This window comes from Eretmochelys imbricata, chromosome 22, assembly GCF_965152235.1.
Source record: "Eretmochelys imbricata isolate rEreImb1 chromosome 22, rEreImb1.hap1, whole genome shotgun sequence".
Classification (NCBI taxonomy): Eukaryota; Metazoa; Chordata; order Testudines; family Cheloniidae; genus Eretmochelys; species Eretmochelys imbricata.
Genome location: NC_135593.1, coordinates 20,699,967 through 20,715,850, shown reverse-complemented (window position 1 = coordinate 20,715,850; position 15,884 = coordinate 20,699,967). Strand labels below are relative to the sequence as shown.

The 15,884-nt window shown below is 44.1% G+C and overlaps 3 protein-coding genes across 16 annotated transcripts in view; 2 read left to right on the top strand and 1 right to left on the bottom strand.

Annotated features, from left to right (window-relative positions):
- The window catches only part of SLC37A4 (solute carrier family 37 member 4), a 22,451-nt gene extending 15,637 nt beyond the window's left edge, over positions 1–6,814 (top strand). For 4 of the 5 annotated variants that reach the window (XM_077839855.1, XM_077839858.1, XM_077839856.1 and 1 more), the window contains 4 exons: positions 231–344; positions 2,921–3,059; positions 4,529–4,710; positions 5,862–6,061. In XM_077839855.1, the coding sequence (XP_077695981.1) occupies positions 231–344; positions 2,921–3,059; positions 4,529–4,695 (420 nt within the window). In that variant the 3' untranslated portion in view covers positions 4,696–4,710; positions 5,862–6,061. Of the gene's footprint in view, positions 1–230; positions 345–2,920; positions 3,060–4,528; positions 4,711–5,861; positions 6,062–6,678 lie in introns of those variants that run through there. The other variant, XM_077839859.1, reaches the window with a different exon arrangement.
- TRAPPC4 (trafficking protein particle complex subunit 4) overlaps positions 1–11,098 on the bottom strand; it is a 19,412-nt gene extending 8,314 nt beyond the window's left edge. For 5 of the 10 annotated variants that reach the window (XR_013348596.1, XR_013348600.1, XR_013348601.1 and 2 more), the window contains exons 1-7: positions 10,844–11,098; positions 10,203–10,377; positions 9,856–9,959; positions 7,803–7,929; positions 6,644–6,991; positions 3,103–3,183; positions 166–497 (exon numbers count right to left, since the gene is read on the bottom strand). Coding sequence is in view for 2 of the 10 variants with exons in the window: in XM_077839861.1 (XP_077695987.1) it covers positions 6,913–6,991; positions 7,803–7,929; positions 9,856–9,959; positions 10,203–10,377; positions 10,844–11,087 (729 nt within the window). In the remaining 8 variants the exon portion in view is untranslated. Of the gene's footprint in view, positions 1–165; positions 498–3,102; positions 3,184–6,498; positions 6,992–7,802; positions 7,930–9,855; positions 9,960–10,202; positions 10,378–10,843 lie in introns of those variants that run through there. The other 5 variants (XR_013348602.1, XR_013348603.1, XR_013348599.1 and 2 more) reach the window with 4 other exon arrangements.
- On the top strand, positions 7,952–15,884 carry RPS25 (ribosomal protein S25). Its single transcript, XM_077839863.1, has 6 exons — positions 7,952–7,981; positions 11,235–11,354; positions 11,707–11,802; positions 13,350–13,533; positions 15,207–15,305; positions 15,823–15,884. The coding sequence occupies exons 1-5, from the start codon at positions 7,967–7,969 to the stop codon at positions 15,299–15,301; spliced, it is 510 nt and encodes a 169-aa protein (XP_077695989.1). The 5' UTR covers positions 7,952–7,966; the 3' UTR covers positions 15,302–15,305; positions 15,823–15,884.

Genomic DNA, 15,884 nt, shown 5'->3' with positions numbered 1-15,884 from the left:
TTTGGAGTCTTTTGGAAAGACATCAGTCTTGATTTATAGATATACTCTATCTCAAACAGAAGTTATGAGCCTGAAGCAGAAATTACTGGGTGATGTTATGTTATGCAGGTTATCTAGTCCCTTTTGGCCCTAACTTCTGTGAATCAGTTGGCATTAGTAACTCACATTTTCTGTGTGCATTCTCTCTCTCTCTCTCTCTCTCTCTCTCTCTGTTCCAATATGTATTACAGGTGGGTCTGTCAAGTTATGGGAATCCTCGGCATGTGCTCCTGCTTTCCATGATGGCGGGAATGTCTGCTTCAATGTACCTTTTCCGGGTCACAGTCACAAGTGACTCTCCTAAGGTAACCCATGCACAAGGAGTTTGTTCTCATGCAGCGTGTGGTGTGACAGAAGCATTCATCAGTTTCATTTAGATGGTGGTGAATGTTCTTGCACTCAGGCACTGACTAGCACAGGTTACAGGACGGGATTCCTGTGTTGTGGCATTGGAAGTTCTGCATAAAAATGGTAGAAGTTTGATGCCATGTTATTTTTTTATTTGAGTACTTACAGTATGCTCAGTGCTGCTCAAATAAAGGAAGAACCAAACCCACCTGAAGGAGTTCTATCTATCAGCAAAGCGTGCTTAAACTCTAATAATTACTTCTGGGACTCTGTTGAAACCTGTAGCTCTTCCTCTGACTTCATAATCCTTTTTGTAAATGACTGTACAAAATTCCAGGGCATCCTCTTTGACAGATTTATAAAATGGATTGTAGTATAGCTTTCTAGAGCCCTGTTTCAGAACCACCATGTCTGGTCTGGAAGTTAGGGGTTTTATCTGCAGCTGAGAAATTTTAAAGCAGCGTTGACAGCCTGAAATCTAGTCAGTTTCACTAACTAGACTAAAAATAGCTTCAGGGTCCTAGGCTTGCCCCAGAGTCCTTACCCAATTTGGGCGATTTTATTTTCACAATTAGTTTTTTTTTCCCTTCTCCCTTCTGCTGTGTGAAACTCCCACAGATGAGGAGAGACTGCTTCCAGTGCAGAGTCAAACTGATTATATATAGTGCTGCCAAATGTCCAAAGTAAACAAACTGAAATAGAGAAAATGTCTCCTCTGCTCTCTTTCAGTTATCTGATGTGTTTTGTGTAATAGTGTAACAAGGCGGCAGGGATAAGGGCTCTTCTGCTGAGCCACCCTGTTGACAGGAATTAGAACCTTGCAAAAAACTGCTGAGTACGTACTGCTGCTTGTTAGCTCCAATAGGATATAAGGGAGGTGGAACCAGCTGTCAGGAGAAAGGGAATTGGGGTCTGAGACAGAGCTGTCTCTGCAGGGAAACTATAGGAACAGTCATGACAGGGAGAAAGTTTAGTTTGAGGTTTATGTTATGGTGGTGGTTCAACTTCCAATAAAGTCAAACCCCAACGAGGTGATAAGTTTGAACTCTGACTCTGCAGGGCGGTGCGGGAACTCCACCTGTTTCGGTAGCTAAAGCGTTATCGGGCAGAAGAGTGTTTAAGCTGATGGTATCCCTTTTAATGGTGAGGATTTTGTTAGCAGCAAGTTTGGCAGTTCTCTGCACTAACTCCTGATATTTGTGTGTTCTGTCTCTCTTTCCCTGGTGGTTGCCAAACAAATGGAATTTCACTTCTACCCTTTTTAATGTTTCCTCACTTCTTCCTCAGGAAAACGACTTCTGGATTGTAGCCTTGCATCCTCTCGCTGCCCTCACAGGCTTAACAGAACAGGAGGTTTCTGCCTTGTCTTTCTCTCTCCCCTTCTGCCTGTTTCTACTTTTAGTGACTCTTTCCTACTCTGAAAGGTTGGTTAGTTCAACAGGATTTATAACCAGGGCATTATGAAGAATGCTGTAAGTTTTCTGAAAGAAGCTTCATAATTTCATATTACTAAACTAACAATCTAATAAAACCAGTACTAAAACACTGATAGGTTCTGGGGATGTTCACTCTTTAGATGAGATAATCAGTCTGGAGAACTATTAATAGAAGTCTTATGGCTAAGGCACAGGACTTGGGATTCCAGACATGGCTTCTATTCCTGCCTCTGCCATTTACTTCCTGTTTGACTTTAGGCAAGTCACTTCCCGTGCTCCTTTTTGCCTCAGTTTCCCAAACAGTAAGATGGAGATAACACTTTATGCCCAATAGGGATGTTGATGCTTAATTCATTAATAGTTATACAGCATTTTGCAATCCCCAGATGGAAAGCGTTAAGATGGGCAAAGAATTATAAACCCATTATGGGCCTGAGATTGGTGCCATTGTTCACATACTTTTCAATATCAATTTTTGTTAGCATGAATTCCAATCTTGGAGTCCATGTTCAGGCAGACTACCTTGTAATATAACATTGCAGGATTTTCAGCTGACAAAATAATGGGGATGCCTCAAAACAGCTATAAATGCATTGACCAACATATGTCTGAAACTATAATGCCCTTTAACCAAGACTCTTCAGAATGATTTTTTAAAAGATTACTATGCAGTAAACACCTTCTCTGTGTCATTTCACTGTAACCTAAAGCTCATTAAATAGAACTTTAAGAAAACACAGCAACTACGTCTTCCTATTTAGGGAGTTTCATATTGAGACCTGGCTATGTGACAGTTCAGATGGTTATTCAGAACCATAGAGAAAAACAAAGTTCTTGCTTGGAAGCGGATAATGTGCTGGCCAATGCAGTCAGGGATGCATTCGATTATAAACCATCTTAAAAACATGTGGCAGAGCAGACTCTGTTTCACATGGTTACACTTTATATCCACTGGCCAGGGAAGCAGTGTCAGCCGGAACAACATTTAGTTTGAAATATATTGTAGACAGGGCCTTACACACTTAGCCAATGTCTAACCAATAGCAGGGTCAAATTTAGGGATCCCATTTCTGATTACTCTTTGCTTGTGTTGATAGCTGTGGATACTGATTCTAGGAGCCATCTTTGGGTTTTCTTCTTATGGACCAATTGCATTGTTTGGAGTGATAGCAAATGAGAGCGCACCTTCCAACCTGTGTGGCACCTCCCATGCTATTGTTGCACTAATGGCCAATGGTGAGTGATACACCCTCCCCCTCACACAAAAACTCACACAAACCTCAGAACCTTTATTCTGTAGCAGCAAGAAGCCCCAGTTCCTGATGATCTTAGTCTGGCAAGATGAGATTTCAAATTGGTTCTACAAAAAGAAAAGGAGGACTTGTGGCACCTTAGAGACTAACAAATTTATTTATGATTAATTGCTACTTAGTGATATGAAAGGTTGTGTCTCAAGCAGCACAGCTGAGAGAATGGGAAGCGAATGGCTGTGCAACTGAATCTGTTTATTCAACAAAGTAAGTGGGTCTCTGAAAACCTAAGACTGTCACTGAGGAACTTCCCTAATCTCATGCTTGATTCTCAAAATGTTTCATTCTGCAGCCCACCATGTAGGGCTCTGTGGGCCACGTTGAAGACTGCAGTCCATACAAAACCTTTGGAGAGTTCAGATATCCATATTCTTAACGGTTTGGATTTAGAGATGGATAAGATGGACAAATGTGAAGTGCATCTTTTGTGTTGGGCCTTCTGGGACCCTGGTCCTCATACGTCACCTTTAAAGACTTCTTTTAAAAAGTCCTTGACACTGAAACCTGGGCCTTTACCAGTCCAGTGAAGATTTAAAGATAAAAGTCCAGAGTGCAGAGGGTTAACTTATTAGGGAAACAGTCCATGCACATTGATATTCCCTTTAAGATCTTTCTTGTCTTAAAAAAACCCCCAAACAAACAAAAGAAACCCCAAAGTCAGTAATCCAGGAGTTACCACCAACATTCTGAGATCTGGACCAGGCCTGAGTCCCTATAACATCTGGGTCACAATGAGAGAAGGTCCAGTTGAAGTTTGGATCCAGACTTCCCCAAAACACAGCAGTGTTTAACTCTGCAGTTTTGGATCAAACGTATTTCTGGTCACAAGTGAAAACGCTGCACTGTTTAGTTGTCTGTCCCTCTTATTCATATATATACAAATTTTGGTAAGTTTTGCCTGAGCAGAAAGTCTGTAGCAGGTAAGGGCTCATGTGTATATCAGCTGCTTGCGCCATGACAAGCTATGACTCGTTCCTTGCTTTCATAATAATAAACATTTGTAAATAAAGATAATTGCAACCACAACATTTGTATCTTCTCTGATAGCTGAAGATGAATAATTTGCTCCCCTGAGTTTTCTGGCAGTGCAAATCTCCAGTTTGGAGGAAAGCGTGGCCATAGCGCATTCACTGAGGAACCCTGAAGGAGTGACCCCAAGAAAAGAGTTCGGAGCTACTGAGTGACTAGCTCGGTTTCCCCAGGCAGGGCAGAATTGCTCTCTACTACATGTCACAGTGCTTTGTCCACTGTTTAAAATATCTCAAGCTATCTGGCTTGAAGCATTTTTATAAATGCAGGGACCAGCACAAAGAACAGTGTCAGTAGGAGAAACTGTAAAGTTCTGCTGCTATTAGGGACTCTAACTCTGCTCTCTTCTCCCCATTATCCTTGCAGTTGGTGGTTTCCTGGCTGGATTGCCTTTCAGTACTATAGCTAAGCACTACAGTTGGGCCACAGCCTTCTGGGTAGCTGAAATAACGTGTGTCATCAGCACCATAGCCTTTTTCTTATTACGGAACATCTGCACCAAGATGGGTCGGGTACCCAAGAAGATTGACTAAAGATGAGCAGCAAAGGTACTAAGGATGCTCCAGATGCTATCTAAGAATGGCAAGTGACTACTCGCTGGCCTGGTACTGAGTTTCCTATCAATGCAGCCTAGATCAGAATATTTATCAAAACTTCATTTTATTTTAATCATATTCCTGTTTAGAAAGGCACAAGATCTTCAGTAGCTGTTACGTTTTAATGCCTACAGAATTTTTGGTCACTGTTATAGTTTACATGTCATGACCTCACTTTACCTCTTACTTAAAGTACTGTTAGTGAACTGAGCAGAGACTTTGCAGTCTTGCTTGCTAAACTAGAAGTACTGCAGAAGACCTGTATCTCGTACCTGCCTAGCCTTCTTGCTGCTGGCCTCAGATGTAGTGTTGCTCTCAATTCACCCTCATTGCTTACAGAAATATTAGAGTTAGCCAGCACTGAGCCTGCTTTCATTTACCTCCCTTGCTGTTGTCGATGCAGCTGTGACCCAGCTTACTGTGTCATGAGCTACCTTCTGTGTCTCCCTCCCCAGAAGCAGCGACCACTTTCTTATTACTAAAGAAAAACGCTGGTCGCCCAGCTATTGTCAGAGACTGAACAGTTACTGGTCCACATATTACTACAGATCCCTGCCATTGCAGCAAAACAGCTCCCTTTTCAGTAACAGCAAATGAGTAAAGTTCTTGGAACTCCATTCAAGAGATGGAAGCACTGTACAACAGTTACTTTTTGCTGTTAAATTAGTCACCATGGCTAGCCTCAGAGTATTAGTGAATTGCAAAACAGATGGTTAACACTGAATAGAATAGTATTTCCTGGAGTACCAAGGAAATTGGTTCAAGAGTGTAAGCAGTAACAGCATTAGACACATACACACCTTGTATAGCTCCTCTCTTTCTGCATTATCTAGAAAAGTCTTTAAGAGATTTTTATCATTAGGTTGTAATGATTATTTCTGTAAGTAACATAATCAAGGATATTGTCAGGTGAAAGCATAAATTTCTAATGTCTCCAGTTCCAGTGAACTCAACCAGCTACAGCATTTTTAGGTTAAACTACAACATAGGGTCTGCTTACTATTACGAATGCTTGTTAGCAAGAGCACTGCCCCTTGGTAGTATGTTAGTATGTCATATGTTAAGACTTTTCTTATCAGGATTCTTGTTTGTGTTCTCTGCAGGGTTTTAGTTATTTAGAATGCCTGTAGGTAAGCAAGAAGCTCCGTGGCCACCACCGTAAAGCTACCTTGACATAACAGATTGCTCTGCCAGTCCTAACAAAATGGCTAACTATCGTACAGAAGTAAACTACCTTTGATACTTAAGCATGAGTATTAAGAAATACTGTTTACCAACTGTGAAATAAAAATGTAGCACTGCACTGGCAGCATGAGATTTCTTGTGCAAAGGGACCAAGAAAAAAGGGGAAGCTCTTGCCCAGAGGCCAGTCCTAGATACAGGACATTCCTCTTTCTACAGTGAGCAGCCTTAGTCAGAAGCAGTCATTTTATGTTGCCCTTCCTGCTGCTATTCCTCAGAACAGCTGTGCAGACACCAAGGAACTTATTTTTTCAGTTTATTCCTTATTCATTTCACCCACCTCCCCTGCTTGAAATCCATTATTCCCGTTTACACCGAGGTAAGCTGAAGTGTTGCCTTCCAATGGGGTTCTGGGCACAGTAAAGGGCATCTCAAGCTAGAATGGTTTCAGATGGTAAAACAGAACACCAGAGTGATAATAACCAGGCTGCATTTTTACCCTAGTTCAAACTAGCTCTAGCAGAAGCAAATGTATCTAGTCCAAGAAATAATCTATCCACACTTTAAGGGAATGTTTATTACTTGTACATCCAAAGTAACCGTTTGTCTGAGCCATAAATTAAAGCTGCAGAGAAAAACTAATATATATATATATATATATACACACTTAAGAGTGAAAAAGGGGAGTATAACTGAGGTTTACCATCATGTTGTGTCTTATCTTCCTCTGTGTTACAGTGACAGCATTAGAGCTGCAATCATAGCTTCAGCCACATATGCCCATTCTTAGCTATAATAATATTCACTGTTAGGCAAAGGTGGATTCCACACCCATGGAATAAAGCAGCATTTCTGGAGATGACAAAAGCAATTTGGGACCTCATGACCTCCTCTCTCGCTGCTGTAGCCAGAGACAGGATTCTGGAAAAGCTATCTCGTGAGGAGAGGCTCACTATTGACACTGGAAAAGTCCTATGATCCTGGTCCAAATGGTCCAGCTTTTTCTGCTACCTCCAAAGCAAGTTTCAAGTTCTGATCGAACAGCTCACACCTGAAATATTCACAGAAATACAGGCATGAGGATCAGAAGAGGGTGACAAAAATCTCCATCTACAACCCAAAACATATTGGTGTTTTTAATCGGAGAACTGTTAGCTCCAAGACAGCCCCAGACCTGCACTAGCTTCTCTTTCATTCCAGACTCTGCTAATGGCAACTTTTTTAATCAAAAGACTGATCAACAAAGCAGCTTGAGTTCAGCTTTCCTATTTGACATGCCAAAACCATTTCAAAAACAAAGCTTAATTGCCACTTTGACAGGGGTTAAAAGTGCAATAGGGGCCCTGCCAAGAGAGAGCATGTCACGTTGTTCAACTGGAACTCCAGAGGAAGTTTCCTCCAGCCTTTTCTAGAGCACAGGATTCAGACTGGTGTCCTTGGAAGACCTTCTCCAAGAACTTGACAGCGCTGAACCTCCTTATGGAATTTAGTTTAATCATGCAAAAAGTTAGATTTTTGATTGTGCCTTAAACAAAACTAGTGTATGCGTCTAAGTAGTCAGGTGTACTACCAGAGCTCCCATCAGCAGCCCCGGTCAAAAGAGAACCCAACAATCTTAGGTTTATTTTTAGTGGATGGACTCTGGGAACGGGCACTAAAAACATGGGGTCTGCTTCCAATTCTGTCACTGACCAAATAAACTCAGACAGTAAAATCACATGTCTGCTTCCCCACTGTAAAATAAGTATGTCTTCTCTTCTTCAAAGGGGGTTGTATTAATGGTTGTACAGTGCTCTCAAAGTGGAGAGCTGAGCAAGTGCTAAGTATCTTGTTATTCTACACATCGTCTGCCTACTCCCTACCTGATTGGCATCTCCAGTGAGTAGAAAGGATTTTTCAGAGCAAAGTCAGAATAAATCTCATAGATCTTGCGCAGAAGGGACTCTATCCCAGCTTGCCGTGGATCAGCGAGCACCACAAATTTGATCCCTGGAGCCATAATGAAAGAAGCATTAGCATTGACTACATGCAAGCTGCAAAGGTAATAATACTATGAAATACATTCCCAAATATAATTGAAAAGGCCTCATTTACAGGAAGGACGGGAGAGCAGCTGACACCATCTGAAGAATATTTAAAACTTGCCTTGTTTTGTTTAAGATATATAGAGAAAGATTAATGATTGAGTAGTGTATTTTAGCAAGCTAACATTCAGGATGTGATTTTACTTTCAGGTGCACAGAGCATATTTTGTAACATTGCTAACGTGGCTATACACTTGAGCACCTGTAGGGGAATCCTACATTTCAAGCACAGGCTGGGTTTTATTTGCAATTCCTCAGCTAGATTCCAGACTTTTAAAGACATGTTGGCCAATTGAGGCAAGACAAGACGAGGTAGTTTCCCTTTCTGTAAAGGGGATAATTCCTGGGTGGTGAGTAAGAAGTTGAGGGTTAATTCATATTTGTGAGGTACTTTGTCAGTTTCTCTGCATAGAGGCCCATCAGCTCTTTGTAAATCCTTTTGTGTACTTCTGGTGCTCTCTAACTGGATATTGAAATAATCATCTTTTGCCTTTTCTAGTGCCTTTCATCATAAAATGGCAATCTAATTCAGAGAAATACCATATGAATAAAGATCAAGCACAAAAGCAGTACTTTTACAGCAATATACAAGTCTAATAAATATTCCCAAGGGCATTCTGTGCCAAAAAAATTAAAAATTCTGTGCACAATATTTTGAAATTAATAAATAATGAAATAAATGCAGAGGCTCCAGAGTGGCAGTGAGGAGCACCCTGCAGCCTCCCCACCCTGGGGACATGGACTCAGTGGTGAGGCTGCACCAGACGCTAACACAGCACAAAGCCTGGGCCTGCCCCAGAAATACCCTAGAGCCCTGCCCCCCTGTGCCAGGCGCACGAAGTGTGGGGCAGGCAGGCTCAAACAGCCAGGATCCAAGTGTGGAGGGACTCACTTCAGGGGGATCCAAGTGTGGGATGAGAGGATTCTGTGTGGGTCAATCTGGGTGCAGACAGCCCAGTGGGAGGTCTAGGTGTGGGGGGATCTGGATGCACAGAGGCTCATTGGAGCGTGGGGAGGGATTTCCCAGATGTAGGGGCAATGGGACTCTGCAGGGGCTTCCAGGTGAATATGGTTGGGGCTCAGTGGAGGGGTCTGGGTGCAGGGGGAGTGGGGTTTGGAGGGGGTCTGGAGGCAGCTAATTGGGGGTCACTGGCATGGGGGTTGGATGTGGGGGCTTAGGGTGGTGCAGGGGGGTGGGGCTTGTCAGGGTAGGGGGTTTGAGTTCAGGGAACTCAGTGCGGGGTGGTCTGGGTGCAGGGGGCTCCAGATTCAGGGGTTGATGTTCAATGGGGTGTGGTTTGGATATGGAGGACTAGGGGGGTTCTCAGTGTATGGGGCAAGGCTTGGTGGGGGTGTCTAGCTATGGGAGGTCCAGATGCACAGGGGTTGGTTGGATGGGGGAGCAGCTTCCTGTACAGTGACCCCTCTCCCCTCAGCTGAGGAGTTATGGGGGCAGGAAGCAGGGGAGGATGCTGAGCATCCTGCAGCTGGGGGAGATTTCTGGGCATGGGTCTGACAGCCCCAGCCACTCCTTGCAGGGGAAGAGGAAGTCCTGTCTTCTCCAGCCCAGCCAGGACTAGCAGCTGATCCCGGCTCAGGGTAGGAGCCACTGGCTGGGGTGTCCCCAGCCCAGTGGTGATTTCCTCTCCGCTGGCTGTCCGGAAGTCATTTTTCTTCAGGGAAGCAAAGAAATCTGCAGGTGGCATTAATTCTGCGCATCCACAGAATCCCTGCAGCAGTAAATAAAGCAGTTTGTACTTGTCTTTTCAGAGTGAGGGAGAAACAGCCCCAAAACTGAACTAACAGGGATAACATGAGCAGTAAGTCTTACCTGTTAGGGTCTGAAAACAGTGTAGTTTAAATGTGTCTGTTTCTAACATCTCAATACCGGAACTCCCCAGCTCAGGAGACAACTGGGACCCAATTGCAAACAACCTTCACAAACAAAGGGAAATTACTTAAGTCTAACACAAAAGATTCCTCTTCAAGTTACTAGAGATATGATAGTGTATATCCACCCTCCATTTGTCTTTGTGAAGTGTACCTTCTTCGGGGCAAGGAATGTGTCTTCCTCTGGGTTTGGCCAGTGCCTCACAGATGGTGGGCATTACTACACTAATTATCATCATTAGTGCCATGGTAGCCAGGGCACAGAGAGCTAGACTTTTGCAAACTCACGAGTGGAACATGGAGGCCAGCATGAGCTTCTCATTGGAGGAGAGGCGAGGCCGGCCAAAACGGATGGACACGGGATAGTTGGTAGGATTGCCAAGGTACTCCAGTACCTCCTTCCCGTCAGCAGTGTATTTCCCATTCACATCAATGCCATTGATGGAAAGCACAGCATGTCCAACTGAAAGAAGCAAAGGGAAAAGTCAGAGCTGAGGCCTATTTGCTTTCAAATGAGCGTTAAACTAGGAACTCCAATAGCTGACTGACCACTGGCCTCCCTAGACGTGTCTTTAGGAGGAATTTATGGTTTAGCACAGCCACTATTAAAGCGTAAATGCTCTGATGACACTACTGCCCACCCAGCAAGCACAGCCACGGTGCCCCAGTATCTCCCAGGAGCACAAGCACTACGACACCTCTCCAAAAAGAGGACAGGAGGACTTGTGGCACCTTACAGACTAATACATTTATTTGAGCCTAAGCTTTCGTGGCCAGTACCAGCGCCCCAGCCCCCTGACAGGCATCGTCCTCCCCCTCCGGCACCCCAATCCCTCCAGTGCCCCCATCAGGCGGTACCAGCCCCACAACCGCCCCAGTGGGCGCTACTAGCCCCCTAACGGCCGTAGCACCCCTCCAGCGGGCGGTACCGGTTCCACAGGCCTCGCTGGATCCCCAGTGTTTCCCAGCCTCCCTGGCGCCTCCAGTCGGACGCCCACCGCGGATGCTGTCCCGCTGCCCGAACGCCACCACCACGCGCTCGTCGTGCAGCTTAAGCACCAGGTCCAACGGGAAGCTGAAAGTTTTCTCAGTCTCGGAGCGCGGCGCGTAGTGATCCAGCTGGTAGATGAGGCCTCCGGCCTTGTTCACAACGTACACGCTGAAGATGGCCATGTCGGCTCCCGTCAGCTTAGGGCACTTTGGGAGATGTAGTTCTACGAGCGGCGATACGTGCCAGCGCAGTGCATTGTGGGAAAGAGAATTGTTTCCGATTTTGGAGCGTTGTATTATGGGAATTGTATTTCTTTCTCTTTGACCCAGAAGCGGTGTTGCTGCATGCTCCGGAAGTGCAGTGAAAGCACGGGGTTTCCCAGGCTCCCTGAGCAGACTCTTTCCTTTCTCATCCGACATCTTGAAGCAGCAGGAGCAGGCGCCGCCATGGTGAGCCGGCCCCAGGGCCTAGCCCCTCGGCTTGGCCGTGGACAGGGTTCTCTGTGAGGCAGCTGGAGCAAGTGGGTGCCGGCTCCCTCGAGGAGGCCTAGCCCTGGACTCTCCCCCCGTTGGGAGGCGCCCGGGTGGGGAAGGCTCATGTTAGGGCCGCGTGGCCCGACCCCACTTGTGCTGCGTGGAAGCTGGGGAGGGGGCTCCGCTGTGGACGCTTTTTCCCGCGCACTCGACGGGTCTGCGCCTGGCTGTGTCGGGTGGAGGCGGATTGTCCTAGGGCGGGCGCCTGCTTTCATTTTTCTTTTCTCTTCTCCCCCCCCCCCTTTCCGGGCTCTCTTTTTTTCTACAGCCCCCCAAGGATGATAAGAAGAAAAAGGATGCGGGGAAGTCCGCTAAGAAAGACAAGGACCCAGTGAATAAATCTGGGGGTAAAGCCAAAAAAAAGGTAGGAGTCTGCACTGTGGTGCGTGGGTCCACTGGGCTCAGGTGTGTGTGCTCGGCAGTAGGGTCTGACAGAGCACTTTTGTCACTAATTATTCTCTGCATGCCCTCTGTAAGATGAGTCCGTATCATCTCCTTTGTAGCTCACGAAAGCTTATGCTCAAATAAATTTGTTAGTCTGTAAGGTGCTACAAGTCCTCCTTTTCTTTTTGAGGAGCTAGGGGACAGAGAGCAGTACCTATGTGGTCAGTTTTCCTGTGTAGCTGAGCCCTAAGCTGTGCTTAAGGTCACATGGTGAGATATTGTATTGTTCTCTATTTTCTTTAATCATACTGGTAAATCGCATTTAGGAACTATATAGGAGGGTTTCTGCATTTGATATTCAACAGTGGTTGTGACTACAGACTAACTCCTTGGTGACTGGGAGTGAGGCTTCCAAACTCTTGTCACTAACTCCCTTGGGCAAGTTATTCTGTTTTAATATTTTATTTGTAAAATGGGATGTTTCCCTGTGTCATAGAGCTCTTTAAATGTTTTTTAAGGCTTGAAGTGCTTTCAAATAAAATTATATTAATTGCTAATTGGCAACTGTATGTCTTAGATCCCATGTAGATCATGAAAATAAGCTGATTAAAATGTTAGCAGGTTATTATAAACCCTATGGTCCTTTAGAGTTTAACTTGATATAATTATTTAAGAGGGAATGCCATGTGACTATTGAAATTAGGATTATCTCTTCAAACCTTTATACTTTTGAGTTGCAAGGGGGCAAATTGCAGCCCCTGCCCCACTAGTATAATGGTGATCTAAAAGACTCTTCAACACTGAAGGAAGTTTCACTTCCTTGGTAAGTATAACATCCTAATCTTAAAAAGAAAAGGAGTACTTGTGGCATCTTAGAGACTAACCAATTTATTTGAGCATAAGCTTTCGTGAGCTACAGACTAATTGGTTAGGGTTAGTCTCTAAGGTGCCACAAGTACTCCTTTTCTTTTTGCGAATACAGACTAACACGGCTGTTACTCTGAATCCTAATCTTACTAATTTTGGGATGTCCCATATTGTTACACCATAGCTAAATCCTGAATTTTTAAATGTGAAAATTGAGCTGGTGGGGTGGGAACTTTGTGATCTGTAAAGGACTAAAGAAGCAAATGTCATTTTCAAGTTACACTTTGCCACTTGTGGGGATGATTTACTGGTGCAGCACTGATAGCACTGAGCAGACTGTCAAGTGGCTTAACACCCCATGATTGAATAATAGTGGTAAAAATGCCTGGTTGCTGTCTGCTCTGAAATTTTCATTTTGCGGTAGTGTAGAAAAGGCCCCTTGTGCATGTTAGAGTATAGTGCTAATGCGTCAGTGCTGATAACATAGTGAATAGGTATCTCTCTATAATTGGTGCTCATCTGAGCAACAAGCTTGCATTAGGTGGTCATGGAGGAAATGCTATGTGACCCGATGATGCAGTTCTTGAAATTATGGCAAAGCTTTCATTGGGGTATTTGTGTTGCTGCTTGGTGGTGATGTTCCCCTTTTTATTCTTGTAGAAGTGGTCCAAAGGGAAAGTAAGAGACAAGCTGAACAACCTTGTTTTGTTTGATAAGGCTACTTATGATAAACTGTGCAAAGAAGTGCCCAACTACAAGCTCATCACGCCAGCTGTAGTCTCCGAAAGGTTGAAGATTCGAGGATCTTTAGCAAGGGCTGCCCTCCAAGAACTGCTCAGCAAAGGTAAAAACACACTGAACTGTGGATTGGGAGACCTCAAACCAGATTTATTATTTTATCTCCCTTACTTGTTGGTGATTGATTTTTGATACAAATCTATTTGCAGGTAGCTTGTATACAAAGTTCAATAATGAGCATTTTAAGTTTTTAAATATCTCAAATCACCTTTCTTTTTGTATCAGTCTAATACAGTGGTTCCCAACCTTTCTGTGGGAATAGCACATTCGTATTCCCAACAGACTGGGGCAGGCGGCAGCAAAAAGAAGTCTTGCTGCTGAGAAACGGCAATGCTCCTCCGCGGCATTTCGGCGGCGTAGTGTCCTGCGGGCACACACAACTGCCCTGGTGGGTGCCATTGTGCCCGCAGGCACCATGTTGAGGACCCTGGTCTAATACATTAAAAATGCCAAGTAAAATATCTATCTGTAAGACCACATCAGAATTGATATAATCTGTTCCTACACAAGTTACTTGTGTTCATAATATTTTTAAATATAATGCAAAAAATTGATGCGTGACATCCATAGTGTCTGGTTGTGAACAGTAAAGAGCCTACCTAGTGTAGAAAATAGTGTTAGGAGAAAACTATGTAACCAGGTCTGCTGACAACCTAAGTTCCCTCTAAGCTGCACCGGCTGCCCAGCCTGCTATAAAGTGCTATGCATGTCAGGTGCCCCTCTTGCCATCTACTGTGGAGCTACTCCCCAGAGCCTCCTGCTTGCTATGCAGAGCTGAGGGAGGAGGGAACACTGATATCAGGGTGTCTGTCCATCCTATCCCTATCCCTCTGCCCCTGTATCCCGTTTCTGCAGAGCAGGGTGGGGGGATGTGACGGGACTCAGGAGTGGGATGGAGGGAGCTTGCTGGTGGCTGCTGCTGTGCTGATCTGCTTAAAGGGGCAACGTGTGTGTCTCACTCTCACCTCCCAACACATACTTCCGTTGTGATACTTCCTGCAATGCACATAATTCTCTAATTTAATTCTTTCAACGTGCTATTATTTGAATTTTTTGACTGGTCTCTGCATTTCATTATTTTTTCTTTCTCTTAAATTTAATTCTTTAAGTAGTGAGTTGTCCAGGCTTGAAGTAATCATCGCTATGGTACCTTTTAAAAAAAAATATATATTATATCTAGGTTTGTGTCTACTGGTGGTGCACATTACCTTAATAATTTGGTGCACATGAATGGAAAAAATTTAGAGGCAACATTGCTGACAACAGAATGTTTTGCAATGATAACTGTTCCTGGATCATACTGAAGTCCTGCTATCCTACAAAACATTTAGTGTTAGGACTACTGTGTTCTAGACAGGACCTTTGACTCTGGTTGCTTCAATAGGAATTCATTTTTGTTCCCACTGTAGAAGGCACAGTGGAACTGTTCTTGATATGCTATCTTGAAACAACAGGTTATTAGCCCTCTGTCTGAAGCTCTCAATGTAGATGCAGCCGATGAAGTGAGCTGTAGCTCACGAAAGCTTATGCTCAAATAAATTTTAGTCTCTAAGGTGCCACAAGTCCTCCTTTTCTTTTGGCGAATACAGACTAACATGGCTACTACTCTGAAATGTAGAGCTGTTAGCCTTCAGAAGTGTGGGCCTCCCCAGGTTATGTTAACACTGTTTAAAGATTCTGCACATTTTTTTTCATAAATGTTTCCTGCTTCCTTTGTAGGTTTGATCAAACTTGTGTCCAAGCACCGAGCCCAAGTGATTTACACCAGAAACACGAAGGGTGGAGATGCACCTGCTGGTGGGGAGGATGCTTAAAAAAGTGAGGTGCTATTTAAATTCTAGAGTTGCTGGTATCCCTTCCCCTCTGATGTACACATGGTTAATAGAACTGCTAGCCAAAATCCTAATGTGAATTCCTCATGGTGGACTTCTCCAGGGCCTTGTGAAATCCCTGATAGGAATCTACTTCTGAACAGAGTAAAAACAAACAGCCATATAGTGCTGGAAGCACTAAAACTGAATTATTGCCTGCCCATGAGTGGAAGAAGGAAATAGAGGTTGTGCTATTAAATAGTAACGGCTATCTGACACAAGATAGGGTAGATCATTTCTGCCAGGCTCACTCCATGCTTGCCTTAGGCCCCTGGTTGCCTTTTTATTAAGGCTTCTGGAACTTGCTCTGTAGTCAATAGCAACCAACCATCTAAACTCTCTTCATAAAAAGAGGCAGGAGTGGAGGACTTTTTTCACATTAGAAATGTTGCAGTAGGACAAACTTTATTAGACAATGAGTTCCACACAACTGATTGACTAACTCAGTATTTTTTGCTTTGCAGGTTTTCCAGTCACCTCTGCGGTATTTCTTATGTAAATGTATACAATAAAATTGTTTAATTAA